This window comes from Salmo salar, chromosome ssa09 (genome assembly GCF_905237065.1).
Source record: "Salmo salar chromosome ssa09, Ssal_v3.1, whole genome shotgun sequence".
Taxonomy (NCBI): domain Eukaryota; kingdom Metazoa; phylum Chordata; class Actinopteri; order Salmoniformes; family Salmonidae; genus Salmo; species Salmo salar.
The window spans coordinates 50,818,819-50,831,632 of record NC_059450.1 but is presented as its reverse complement, the minus strand read 5'-3'; the positions used below and the strand labels follow the sequence as shown (position 1 = coordinate 50,831,632).

The 12,814-nt window shown below is 47.0% G+C and overlaps 1 protein-coding gene across 7 annotated transcripts in view; it reads left to right on the top strand.

Annotated features, from left to right (window-relative positions):
- The window catches only part of alms1 (ALMS1 centrosome and basal body associated protein), a 38,509-nt gene that overhangs the window by 4,206 nt on the left and 21,489 nt on the right, over nucleotides 1-12,814 (top strand). For all 7 annotated transcript variants that reach the window (XR_006771022.1, XR_006771023.1, XR_006771024.1 and 4 more), the window contains exons 6-9: nucleotides 202-2,040; nucleotides 2,198-2,363; nucleotides 3,303-5,018; nucleotides 9,543-9,658. Coding sequence is in view for 4 of the 7 variants with exons in the window: in XM_014211684.2 (XP_014067159.2) it covers nucleotides 202-2,040; nucleotides 2,198-2,363; nucleotides 3,303-5,018; nucleotides 9,543-9,658 (3,837 nt within the window). In the remaining 3 variants the exon portion in view is untranslated. The remainder of the gene's footprint in view (nucleotides 1-201; nucleotides 2,041-2,197; nucleotides 2,364-3,302; nucleotides 5,019-9,542; nucleotides 9,659-12,814) is intronic.

Sequence of the window (12,814 nt, the reverse complement as noted above, 5' to 3'; positions counted from 1 at the left end):
GTATCTATCCTATCTATCTATCCTATCTATCCTATCTATCCTATCTATCCTATCTATCCTATCTATCCTATCTATCCTATCTATCCTATCTATCCGTCTGTCCGTCTGTCCGTCTGTCTGTCTGTATATTTTCTCTATTGCTGGCATTACCATATCACCAAGTAAATGTCCTTGGCGAATAAAGGCAGTTCTGATCACTAGACACGTACCAGTCTCCTTGACCCAGACAGACCTCTGGCCGTGCTCCCTGACGACAGCGCTTCCTTCCTCAGCGGGGACATCCCTGCTAGAAAGCTGCTGGAGCTGCTCCAGAAGGACGTCGGCATGCCCAGCGGTAGCAGCAGTGCTGTCTCCTCTGTCTCTGAGATCTCTCTCAACAGGATTAACTTCTTTGGGGGAGAATCCAGGAGTGACAGCTGTGTTTCCAAACCAGACTGCTTGAGAGAAGAGAGGAATGTGAGCCAAAGAGTGCAGCCCAACGTCTCACCCGAGCTGCAGCCCGACGTCTCACCCGAGCTGCAGCCCGACGTCTCACCCGAGCTGCAGCCCGACGTCTCACCCGAGCTGCAGCCTGACATCTCACCACCAGTCACAGGGAGAAGAGAAGGCCCTCAAGGAGGAGCCTCCGTCTCACCCGAGAACACGGAGAAACTCAAAAGTAAACAGTCTTCACGGATGTCTGAAATTTCCAACATCACCATCCGTTCCCTAAGCAGCCAGCCGGATGAAAGCAGTAATGCGCTCCGCAGGCAGCTCTGCTCGGAGCTAGAGAAGAGTCTGGACTCTGAGCCTGGAGCAGAGTCCCAGGGAGGTGCCAGCCGTGGGCCCATAACCTCCTTACACAGTGAAGTCAACACACCTGACATTGTCACCAATAGACCTAACGTTTCAACCACTGGATCCACCAAAGGGAGGTTGAGCGTGACCAGAGGGCTACTGGCCAGTGTGTTAGGTCAAGGGGCTGGGGTCGGGGCCCAGTTTTCAGCAGGATTCAGTGTGGAGCGAGGACATAGGGAGAGAGACCTCTGGTCCTCAGGGAATCAGACAGGCATAGAACCAGACGTTTCGTTCCTGAGCCTCCTCCCTCAGCCCGTGTCCCAGTCCACCCCAGGTGTGTTCCTCCACGCTCCAGTCAGATCCAGCACTAAGATGTCTGCCCTCACCTTTAACATGGAGGTCTCTCAGCGTTCCTCAGACTCCAGAGTCTCGCCCCAGCCTGCTGTAGTCACCCTGCCTGATAGACACATCCCTGTCCAGGACCCCCTTCTGCCTGCCAGAGAGACAGTACAGGAGCCCTCAGGAAGAAGCCACCATTCTCTCCCCAGTCTCAACTACCTACAGAAGGTTGATGCCTGGAAGACCAACCAGAGTTCAAACAAGATGTCGTTCTATGACAACCTGTCTCTTCAGGGTTTCTCCGGGGTCTTTCCCAAGCAGAAGGCCTACGATGCAGTCTCTGACTCTCTGACCCGTATGCTGACTCTTCCACAGCTGGGCAACCAGACCCTCAGCAGGTGTGAATCTGGACCCTCCTCCCCTACCAGAGGGGAGGCAGCAGGTAGTGGTCTTCCCGAGAGAGAGGACACAGTCCGGCCTGTAGGAGGGCCATCCCCCCTATGCAGGTCTCAGTCCCACTCCTCCCTTAACACAGTGGTCACGTCTATCCAGAGAGCTCACCGTGCACAGACACACACTGACCAGGACAGCAGTCAGACACAGACAGAGGAGGAGAGTGCTCCAGGCCAGCCCAGAGAGTTTGAGAAAAACCAGGGAGTGTCAGACAGGGTTCAGTCAGGAGGTGGACCTAAACAGCCCTCTCACTTCATCAGCCTGGGACGCTTCAGTAACGTGTCATCAAACCGAGACGTCCTCTCCAGTTCCCAGGACAGTGGTCACAGTGGGCAGAACTTTGAGGTGTCCGTCAGGGCTGCTTCTTCTTCTGTGGTCAGTCTGGGGGTGGATAACTATGCCCCGTACTGGTCCTCCAAACCTTCCTCACCACACAAGGAGAGGGAGCTCAACATTGAAGAAAGGATTCCGGTAAGATTCATTTTAAAACTTATGTGAGGAGGGAAGGTGTCCAACGTTCTGCTCTGTTGATCCCTCTGCTGTTGATGTGAAAATAACACCATATCTATACAATAACATATTCTTATGGACTCACTGTGTATATGAATGTTTTGATTCTGATCTGCAGATGTACCTTCACAACCTTGGGATCGACCAATCTCCTTCTACGATCCTCAATCCCTTTGGACCTCGAGGGCCAATCAGAGAGCCAGAGTTCTCTCCCACTGATCTGTGCACCATAAAGGGATCCACAGCAACTGGCACTCCAACCAAGAGCACACAGCCTTCTGAAGGTAGGTAGATAGGTAACCATCCTAAAGGACAGCCTTCTGGTAGGTAGGTAGGTAGGTGGTAGGTAGGTAGGTAGGTAGGTAGGTAACCATCCTAAAGGACAGCCTTCTGTAGGTAGGTAGGTAGGTAGGTAGGTAGGTAGGTAGGTAGGTAACCCATCTTAAAATACAGCCTTCTGAAGGTAGGTAGGTAGGTAGGTAGGTAACCATCCTAAAGGACAGCGTTATGAATTTATTCATATTATTTCATCCTTCCACCTCATATAGTCCACAAACAAATCTAGGGTTGCTTCCCAAGCCAGATGGTCGTTGGTTCTATTGGTTCAGTTGCCAGAGACACGACCCAGTCGTTCAGTCTTTTTGTTCTGTATCAATGGACGTGACCCAGTCGTTCGTTCTAAATGTTCTATTGCCATACTGGCTGGCAACGTTCTTATCCCTTGCTTGCTAGCTAGCCAACTACGGCTAATTTACAGTCACGTCAAACAGCGTAGCCAGAATAACAACAGTAGCTACATTTGCATTTTGTTTAATCTGTTTTTATTTGGACACATCCATAACAATGAGTTAATGAGGCGTGATTTCACCTGTCATAGAAAATGTGCTCTCTCATCAGGACACTGTTGTTCAGAGGAGCTAGCCAACAACACAGCTAAACACAATCACTTCAAACTGAAGCTGGAAAGACTTCAAACTAGCTGACCTTCGTCTCCATATAGTGGAGAGCCAGTTTATAAATTGCCTGGCTGGGCTGATGAGACAATGCATTGCACAGGTCAGATGGAACAGAGTAAATAGGCATTTTAACGTCATAGATTTAGCCGGTGGCAACTTGTGGAATAGACACCGTCTGGAATGCGGTTTTAACCAATCAGCATTCAGGATTAGACCCACCTGTTGTATAATAAAGTAACTTCCTCTCTTCTCCTGTGGTGTTCCCAGGCGACAGCCCTCATAAAGGAGAGTTCTCCAGGTCCAGCCTGCTGTCTGTGGCCTCAAGCATGTCCCTACCTCTCAGTGTGGACAGCCTCCATCTCTATCCCATAAGGAGCCAGGCAGAGAACACCAGGGGCTGCATGTCCTCCTCTCCGGGACCAGACAGAGACAGATCTCCCAGCCAGGGCAGTCTGAGGATGGCCCTCTGCCCCCTGGATATCTCAGTGGAGAACACAGAGCTCCAGGACTCCCAGCAGGATTCTCACTGCCTCCAGCCATCCTCCCCTGCACCACAGTCCACCCAGCCCCTTGACCTCCACATCTACCAGCTCCCTGCACCACAGTCCAATCATCAAAAGTACCCTGGCTTGCTTCCGGACCTACAGTCCTCTGAGCAACATCAGAGAGACAGAAGAGTTAATGTCTCTACCCAGGCTGCTATAGAGATGGCAGGGAGGCTTGAGTCCAGTGCTGACAGCTTATCTCAGTACAGAGACAGGGTCAAAAACAGCTTATCTCAATACAAAGATGGAGACAGAGACAGTTTATACAGTGACAGAGACATGGACGAAGACATCTTGTCTCAGTACAGAGACATGGACAGAGACGTCTTGTCTCAGTACAGAGACGGAGCAGTAGCATCCTGTCCCCAGGTTAACACCACCATGGATCGTAGTAATCCTGACGATTCCTTCGTAGGCTCCCAGACTCTTCAGGACATTAGGCTTTTGTTGGGTCGGGCTGAAAACATTGTGTCGGGCGGGTCCACCTCCTCTGGCGCCTCCTCCCACCTCCTCCACTCTAACGACGACATCCTGCTCCTCTCTCTCAGGAGGAAGATGGAGGGATTCCAGGACTCCTCCTTCACCTCCTCCTCTGGTGGGGCCGGGGTAGGGGACCCGAGGAGTCACTCCTCATTGCTTTGGGCCCGCTCCTCCTCTGACTCCATGCTGCCGGCAGATAGGAAGAGAGATGAGGAGAGGGAGAGCTCTGCCTACAGCGGGGAAGGTCATGTCAGGCTAACCAGAGAAGCAGAGCAGCTGTCCACACCCGCCAGAGAGGAGTCTGGGAGACTACTACGGGACAGTGAGCATTATGGGAGACCTCAGGACAGTTCTGAAAACAGAGAGCATTATGGGAGACCACCACAGGACAGTTCTGAAGACAGAGAGCATTATGGGAGACCACCACAGGACAGCTCTGAAGACAGAGAGCATTATGGGAGACCACCACAGGACATCTCTGGCAGTAGCTCCACTTTCCTCCTGACCGAATCCGTGCGGAGGGCGGAACCTGAGGGCTGCAGTGCCGGCCTCTCGGACACGAGGATTGGCCCTGTGCTGTTGTCAGTTATGCCGGTCAGCCAACCTGGTCCCTCATTGGGTGATGCTGGCGGTGGCAAGCTGCAACAGGCTCCAACAACAACAATGGGAGGAGGGAACACAGTGCAGGTGGCTCCAGCAGAGGGAAACTCTTCCTCTTCTTCGTTCTCCTGTCCCGTGGGCTCTGAGCAAGGGTTTGGAGGTCTGTCTGAGCCGGCCCGAGGTGGGGATCAGGGTGGAGATGCTCTGAGTGATGGTGGCGGCAGCAGCAGCAGCGGCGGTAGTTCCCTAGCAGCCAGGGTAGCCAGGCTGCTCCAGAGTGAGTCCCCGGCTACGGTGGTGTCCCTGTCCAGCCGAGCCAGTACCGCCACCTCAGACCTGGAGGAAAGCAGAGCAAGAGGTCAGTAACTAAACCACTACCAAGGTTTTGACCCAAATGGAGCCCTATTCTGTAGTGCACTACTTTTGACCAGGGCCTATTGGGCTCTGAGCAAACGTAGTGCACTAAGTAGGGAATAGGGCTCCATTTGGGAGTGTGATGCACTAACAGTACCTACCTAGGGTCTGCTTACCTAGTGGTATTGGGTAGGGATTAACACCAGTAACTGTCCTAGGAACACTTTACATTTCCCCCCCAATGTATGACGACATGGGAAATGACAACATTTTCCCCAATGTGGCACTCATGCAATTCCACAATATACACGTGAGCAGCAGCAGCTGGGCACATTATCCAACCAGGTGGAAGCCTTTAGTCTAGCGGATTTACTTTACACAAAGTCGCTATAAGTTCGAAGCACACACATAATTAAAACTGCCGGACTCCACACAAGACCCGAATGCAGTTTAAGAGTTCTCATCAGAACTGAAAATTCGATCTTGTTTTGACCCAAGCCCGGTGAGCTGAAGCCTGGTCTGGTACGACATCACTGAAGTTAAATGAGCCTGAAACCGGGGGAAAAAAGGCTGATTTTCTAGAAAACAGTAAGCTATATTGATTTAAACTGGTGTTGAGAACAACGGGGCGGAGGCAGGCAGCAACAGCAGTGTAGTGAGGAGACGAGGAAACGGCCATTGGACCTAGAAAAAGCCCAGAGGAAAACTCACCTTAGTTATGATCAACTGAATGATGAACATGTTGGAATAAAGTCAGCTAATACAATTAAAGGCCATGTCTCAAAGTCTTTCTTACAGTATACTGAAACTCCCTAAGTCATATCCAACTGATATACTCATTATGGGGCAGCAGGGTAGCCTAGTGGTTAGAGTGTAGGGGGGGCAGCAGGTAGTCTAGTGGTTAGAGTGTAGGGGGGACAGGTAGCCTAGTGGTTAGAGTGTAGGGGAGGCAGGTAGCCTAGTGGTTAGAGTGTAGGGGGGGCAGGTAGCCTAGTGGTTAGAGTGGAGGGGAGGCAGGTAGCCTAGTGGTTAGAGTGTAGGGGGGGCAGGTAGCCTAGTGGTTAGAGTGGAATGGAGGCAGGTAGCCTAGTGGTTAGAGTGGAGGGGCGGCAGGTAGCCTAGTGGTTAGAGTGTAGGGGGGGCAGCAGGTAGTCTAGTGGTTTAGAGTGTAGGGGAGGCAGGTAGCCTAGTGGTTAGCGTTAGAGTGTTGGAGAGGTGCCCGTCTATCCGTAAATTAAGCATAACAAGACAATGGTGCCGTCTGGTCTGCTTAATATAAGGAATTTGAAAATATTTTTTGCCTACTTTTAATTTTGATACTTAATAAAGGAACGCCTCACCAATATCCAATGATCGGGCGTGGCGCGAATTACAAATACCTCAAAAATGCAAAAACTTCCATTTGACTATTTTACACCATTTTAAAGACAAGACTCTCCTTTATCTAACCACATTGTCTGATTTCAAAAAGGCTTTACAACGAAAGCAAAACATTAGATTATGTCAGGAGAGTACCCAGCCAGAAATAATAAGACACCCATTTTTCAAGCTAGCATATAATGTCACAAAAACCAAAACCACAGCTAAATGCAGCACTAACCTTTAATGATCTTCATCAGATGACACTCCTAGGACATTATGTTATACAATACATGCATGTTTTGTTCAATCAAGTACATATTGATATCAAAAACCAGCTTTTTACATTAGCATGTTTTGTTCAGAACTAGCATACTCACCGAAAACTTCCGGTGAATTTACTAAATTACTCACGATAAACGTTCACAAAAAACATAACAATTATTTTAAGAATTATAGATACAGAACTCCTTTATGCAATCGCGGTGTCCGATTTTAAAATAGTTTTTCGGTGAAAGCACATTTTGCAATATTCTGAGTAGATAGCCCGGCCATCATGGCTAGCTATTTTGACACCAACCAAGTTTGGCACTCACCAAACTCAGATTTACTATTAAGAAAAATTGGATTACCTTTGCTGTTCTTCGTCAGAATGCACTCCCAGGACTTCTATTTCAACACCAAATGTTGTTTTGGTTCCAAATAATCCATAGTTATATCCAAATAGCTGCGTTTTGTTCTTGCGTTCAAGACACTATCCAAAGGGTGAGGCGCCGGCGCGTATCGTAACAAAAAAAATTCTAAATATTCCATTATTGTACTTCGAAGCATGTCAAACGCTGTTTAAAATCAATTTTTATGCGATTTTTCTCGTAAAATAGCGATAATATTCCAACCGGGAGACGTTGTATCCGTTCAAACACTGAAAATAGAAAATGGAGTCGTCACATGCACACGCGCACCAGTGTCATTGTTCTCGGAACGACCACTTTCCAAAACCCCTACTGTTTTTCGCCCAGGGACTGCAGAGTTATCATTCCCCGTTCTGGCGCCTTCTGAGAGCCTATGGGAGCCTTAGAAAATGTCACGTTACAGCAGAGATCCTCTATTTTCGATAAAGAGGCTACAGAAGGCCAAGAAATGGTCAGACAGGGCACTTCCCATATAGAATCTTCTCAGGTTTTGGCCTGCCATATGAGTTCTGTTATACTCACAGACACCATTCAAACAGTTTTAGAAACTTTAGGGTGTTTTCTATCCAAATCAAATAATTATATGCATATTCTAGTTTCTGGGCAGGAGTAATAACCAGATTAAATCGGGTACGTTTTTTATCTGGCCGTGAAAATACTGCCCCCTATCCTAAACACGTTAACCTCTTACATCTAGACGTTCCGCTAGCGGAACACCTGCTCCAATATCCAATGATAGGCGTGGCGCGAATTACAAATTCCTCAAAAATACAAAAACTTCAATTTTTCAAACATATGACTATTTCACAGCATTTTAAAGACAAGACTCTCCTTTATCTAACCACACTGTCCGATTTCAAAAAGGTTTTACAGCGAAAGCAAAACATTAGATTATGTCAGCAGAATACCAAGCCAGAAATAATCAGACACCCATTTTTCAAGCTAGCATATAATGTCACATAAACCCAAACCACAGCTAAATGCAGCACTAACCTTTGATGATCTTCATCAGATGACAACCCTAGGACATTATGTTATACAATACATGCATGTTTTGTTCAATCAAGTTAATATTTATATAAAAAAACAGCTTTTTACATTAGCATGTGACGTTCAGAACTAGCATACTCCCCGCAAACTTCCGGGGAATTTGCTAACAATTTACTAAATTACTCACGATAAACGTTCACAAAAAGCAGAACAATTATTTTAAGAATTATAGATACAGAACTCCTCTATGCACTCGATATGTCCGATTTTAAAATAGCTTTTTGGTGAAAGCACATTTTGCAATATTCTAAGTACATAGCCCAGCCATCACGGGCTAGCTATTTAGACACCCGGCAAGTTTAGCCTTCACCAAAATCCGATTTACTATTATAAAAGTTTGATTACCTTTTGTTGTCTTCGTCAGAATGCACTCCCAGGACTGCTACTTCAATAACAAATTTTGGTTTGGTCCAAAATAATCCATCGTTATATCCGAATAGCGCCGTTTTGTTCGTGCGTCCCAGACACTATCCGAAATGGTAAATCAGGGTCGTGCGCATGGCGCAATTCGTGACCAAAAAATTCTAAATATTCCATTACCGTACTTCGAAGCATGTCAACCGCTGTTTAAAATCAATTTTTATGCAATTTATCTCGTAAAAAAGCGATAATATTCCGACCGGGAATCTCCTTTTCGGCAAACAGAGGAAAAATCACAAAGACGGGGGCGGCCAGGGCACGCGCCTAAGCCCACAGTCCCTTGATCGGCCACTTGAGAAAGGCGATAATGTGTTTCAGCCTGGGGCTGGGATGACGACATTCAGGTTTTTCCCGGGCTCTGAGCGCCCATGGAAGACGTAGGAAGTGTCACGTTAGAGCAGAGATCCTTTGTAAAAGATAGAGATGGCAAAGAAGTTCAAGAAATGGTCAGACAGGCCACTTCCTGTAAAGGAATCTCTCAGGTTTTGACCTGCCATTTGAGTTCTGTTATAGTCACAGACACCATTCAAACAGTTTTAGAAACTTTGGAGTGTTTTCTATCCAAAGCCAATAATTATATGCATATTCTAGTTACTGGGCAGGAGTAGTAACCAGATTAAATCGGGTACGTTTTTTATCCAGCCGTGAAAATACTGCCCCCTAGCCATAACGGGTTAAGTACATTTTTTGCAATTACATTTACTTTTAAATACTTAAGTATATTTAAAACCAAATGCTTTTAGACTTTTTTTTGAAGTAGGATTTTATTGGGTCACTCACTTTTACTTGAGTAATTTTCTATTAAGGTATCTTAACATTTACTCAGGTACGATAGTTGGGTACTTTTTCCCACCTCTGTTCCCAGGACACTTTGGATAAATATGATTTATTCCTGGTATTGAAACTTGGTAGATAAAAAAAAAAAGCTAATTAAAGATCATCCCCCAGGTTATAACGTACATGTTGATGTTTGTTCCCAACTTGCCCTGATTGTGTCAAACCCCCAGAGTGGCTGAGGCTGAAGGTGTCTGGGCAGCAGTGTGAAACTCTGGAGCTCAACACGGTGGACAGACAACGCATAGAAGAGATAAAGAGAGAGATACTCTTTAATCACCCACTAAAGGTACTGTCATAGTCACTCCTACTCAATACCAAACACACACTAAAGGTACTGTCATAGTCACTCCTACTCAATACCAAACACCCACTAAAGGTACTGTCATAGTCACTCCTACTCAATACCAAACACCCACTAAAGGCACTGTCAGGAATCACTCCTCAACACCAAACGTATAGGCAAGGCTTAACTTCCTCACTGTCCGTTTTAAACCGTGTGAATGTTGTCTCATTTTGATGCCAGCCTCCTCTCCTTGGACTGCCCAGGTGTGGTGGGTAAGGTACCCGTGAGGTGTCTCAGGCATGGCATGGTGTGATGTTCCGAGAAATCTGTTTACCAACCTGTTACACCAACTCGCCTATCCTAGCATCTAAGCAGGTTTTTAGACATTTGGCAATTTTGTTGTAGTCCTGAACTAGCTCACCTTATTCACCTTGTCAAGGGCTTTATAATGAGTTGTAGTCCTGAACTGGGGCGGCAGCGTAGCCTAGTGGTTAGAGCATTGGACTAGTAACCGAAAGGTTGCAAGATCGAATCCCTGAGCTGATAAGGTACAAATCTGTCGTTCTGCCCCCTGAACAAGGCAGTTAACCCACTGTTCCTAGGCCGTCATTGTAAAATAAGAATTCGTTCTTAACTGACTAGTTAAAAAAAAGGTAATTTAAAAAATATCTAGCTCATCTTATTGACCTTGTCAAGGGCTTTATAATGAGTTGAGGATGTGTGCTAGCTCCGGTAATAGATCAAACACGTGGAATGGCTGGGTGTGGTAGTTCTCCAAGAATGTTGTTTACGAACCTGTTAACTATCTTTGCAAAGGTTGAACATTTTTGGGAACTGGAAGAAAAAAAACAGGTTTTCCAGCAATCCTAGTTGTAGGATTCCTGGTTTAACCTGCTTATTCCCTCCTAATTCCAGGAATATTCAAACCAGGATTTCTAGAAAACCAGGGAATTTTGGTAAAGATACAGGAATTTTGGTACAGATACAGGAATTTTGCAATCCTAATCTAAGCAGTTTGATACTATTGCTTCTCTCCGTTATGAGAAGGAAGATGGCGCCGTACTGTAAGGCTGCTGTCTTGCTAGCTCCAACCCGCTTTGCTATTTTGTGATTCTTTTGATGTTTTATCTTTACTTTTTTTGCACGAAATGTATCGGCTGTCATTTCTTATGTTCGACAATTACTTTTTGAATTATCAGATCGGCAGTTATTAACCTCAATTCCGGCTTCGACTTCGACTCATCTGGCCTGGGCTCTTTGTGTAATTCCGACGCAATTTTCGGGCTACCCAAGAGGAAATGCCGGGCCAAAAAGAAGCAGGGGAGGGGAATCCTGGCGAGATTAAGGCGACGGGAAAAGCGGCCACATCTTATCTCCATTCTATTGGCCAATCACTTGATAATAAATAAAATGGATGACCTCCGACCGTGGATTTGCTACCAACGGGACTCTCGTAATTGCAATATTATTTTAATTTCTGAAACTTGGTTTTCAGACAAGATACCCCTCATGGCTATTCAACTCGATGGATTCTCCATTCACCAAGCGGACAGGCCATTAGATTCACGGAAATCAAGAGGGGTTAGGGGTATGTCTCTTCGTCAACAGCAAATGATGTGTTGACTCTAGTGCAGTGTAAGTTTCTACCCATTGTTCACCCGGCTTGGAATACCTGATTGTGAAATGCAGACCCATCTACCTCCAGAGAGAGTTTATTTGTTATCAAACTGCTGTAGATATTCCACCTCAGGACAACCACAACAAGCTGGAACTTAACGAACTGTACGAGGCTATGAACAAGCAGGAATCCATAGCTGCTTTTAAATCCCGACACGTAATGCCCGACTTCCATCAACACGTCTCCTTTGCCACTAGGGGCGATAAAGACCACTCTTACTCTACTCACACACAAGCGTTAAAGGCCCTCCCTTATCCCCCCCCATGATTCTATACTCCTGCTTCCTGTCTACAAGTAGAAGAAGCTCGGACAGGAACTACCTGTGACGCTCTCCATTGAGAAATGGTCCTCCGAATCGGAGGCTATGCTACAGGACTGCTTTGCTAGGTCTGACTAGAATATGTTCTGGGACTCCGTCAATAGTGTCGACAAGCTCACCACCTCCGTCACCGTTTTCATTAGGGAATGCATCGCCGATGTCGTCCCCACAGTGAGGGTTCGCTGCTTAACCCAATCGAAAGCCCTGGTTTAACACAGAGGTTGGTGCTAAGCTAAAGGACTGGGCTACCACACACAGAGCTATCACAGACAACCCTGGAGGCTACGGCTGAGGACAGGAACAAGTACAAGAACTCCCACTATGACCTCTGCAGAGCCATCAAACAACAAAATGACGATATATAGGGACAAGGTGTAATTATATTACACAGGCTCTGACGTTCACCGCATGTGGCAAGGGGCTACAGTCCATTACGGATTACAAAGGAAGACCCAACAGTGATCTGCCCAACGATGCCTCTCTACCAGACGAACTCAATGCATTTTATGCAGACATCCGATAAAAACAACACAGAGCCGTGCATGAGGGCACCCGCTGACCCAGAGGACTGGGTTATCTCACTCTCAGTCAAGTCCTAAGGTCCCGGGGCGAGTTCTCAGAGCATGCGCAGAACAGCTGGCAGGCCTATTGACTGTTATTTTCAACCTCTCCTCGTCCCAGTCTGTAATCCCCACATGTTTCAAGCTGACAACCATCACTCCTGTTCCCTTGAACTCTTGAGGCTACCTGCCACAATGACTACCACCCTGTAGCACTCACACCTGTAATCATGAAGTGTTTTTTGAAAGGCTGGTTATGGCACACATGAACTCCACCATCCCTGACACCCTGGACCCACTCCAATTTACATACAGCCCCCAGCAGATCCATAGACGACGCGATATCAAATTGCACTCCACAATTCCCTCACCCACTTAGATAAGCAGAAATACCTATGTGACAATGCTGTTCATTGACTACAGCTCAGCGTTCAACCCCAGTCCCCTCCAAGCTCGTCACTAAGCTTGTGACCCTGGGACTGAACACCTCCCTATGCAACTGGATCCTAGAGGGAGGGGGGCAACTGGATCCTAGAGGGAGGGGGGCAACTGGATCCTAGAGGGAGGGGGGCAACTGGATCCTAGAGGGAGGGGGGGCAACT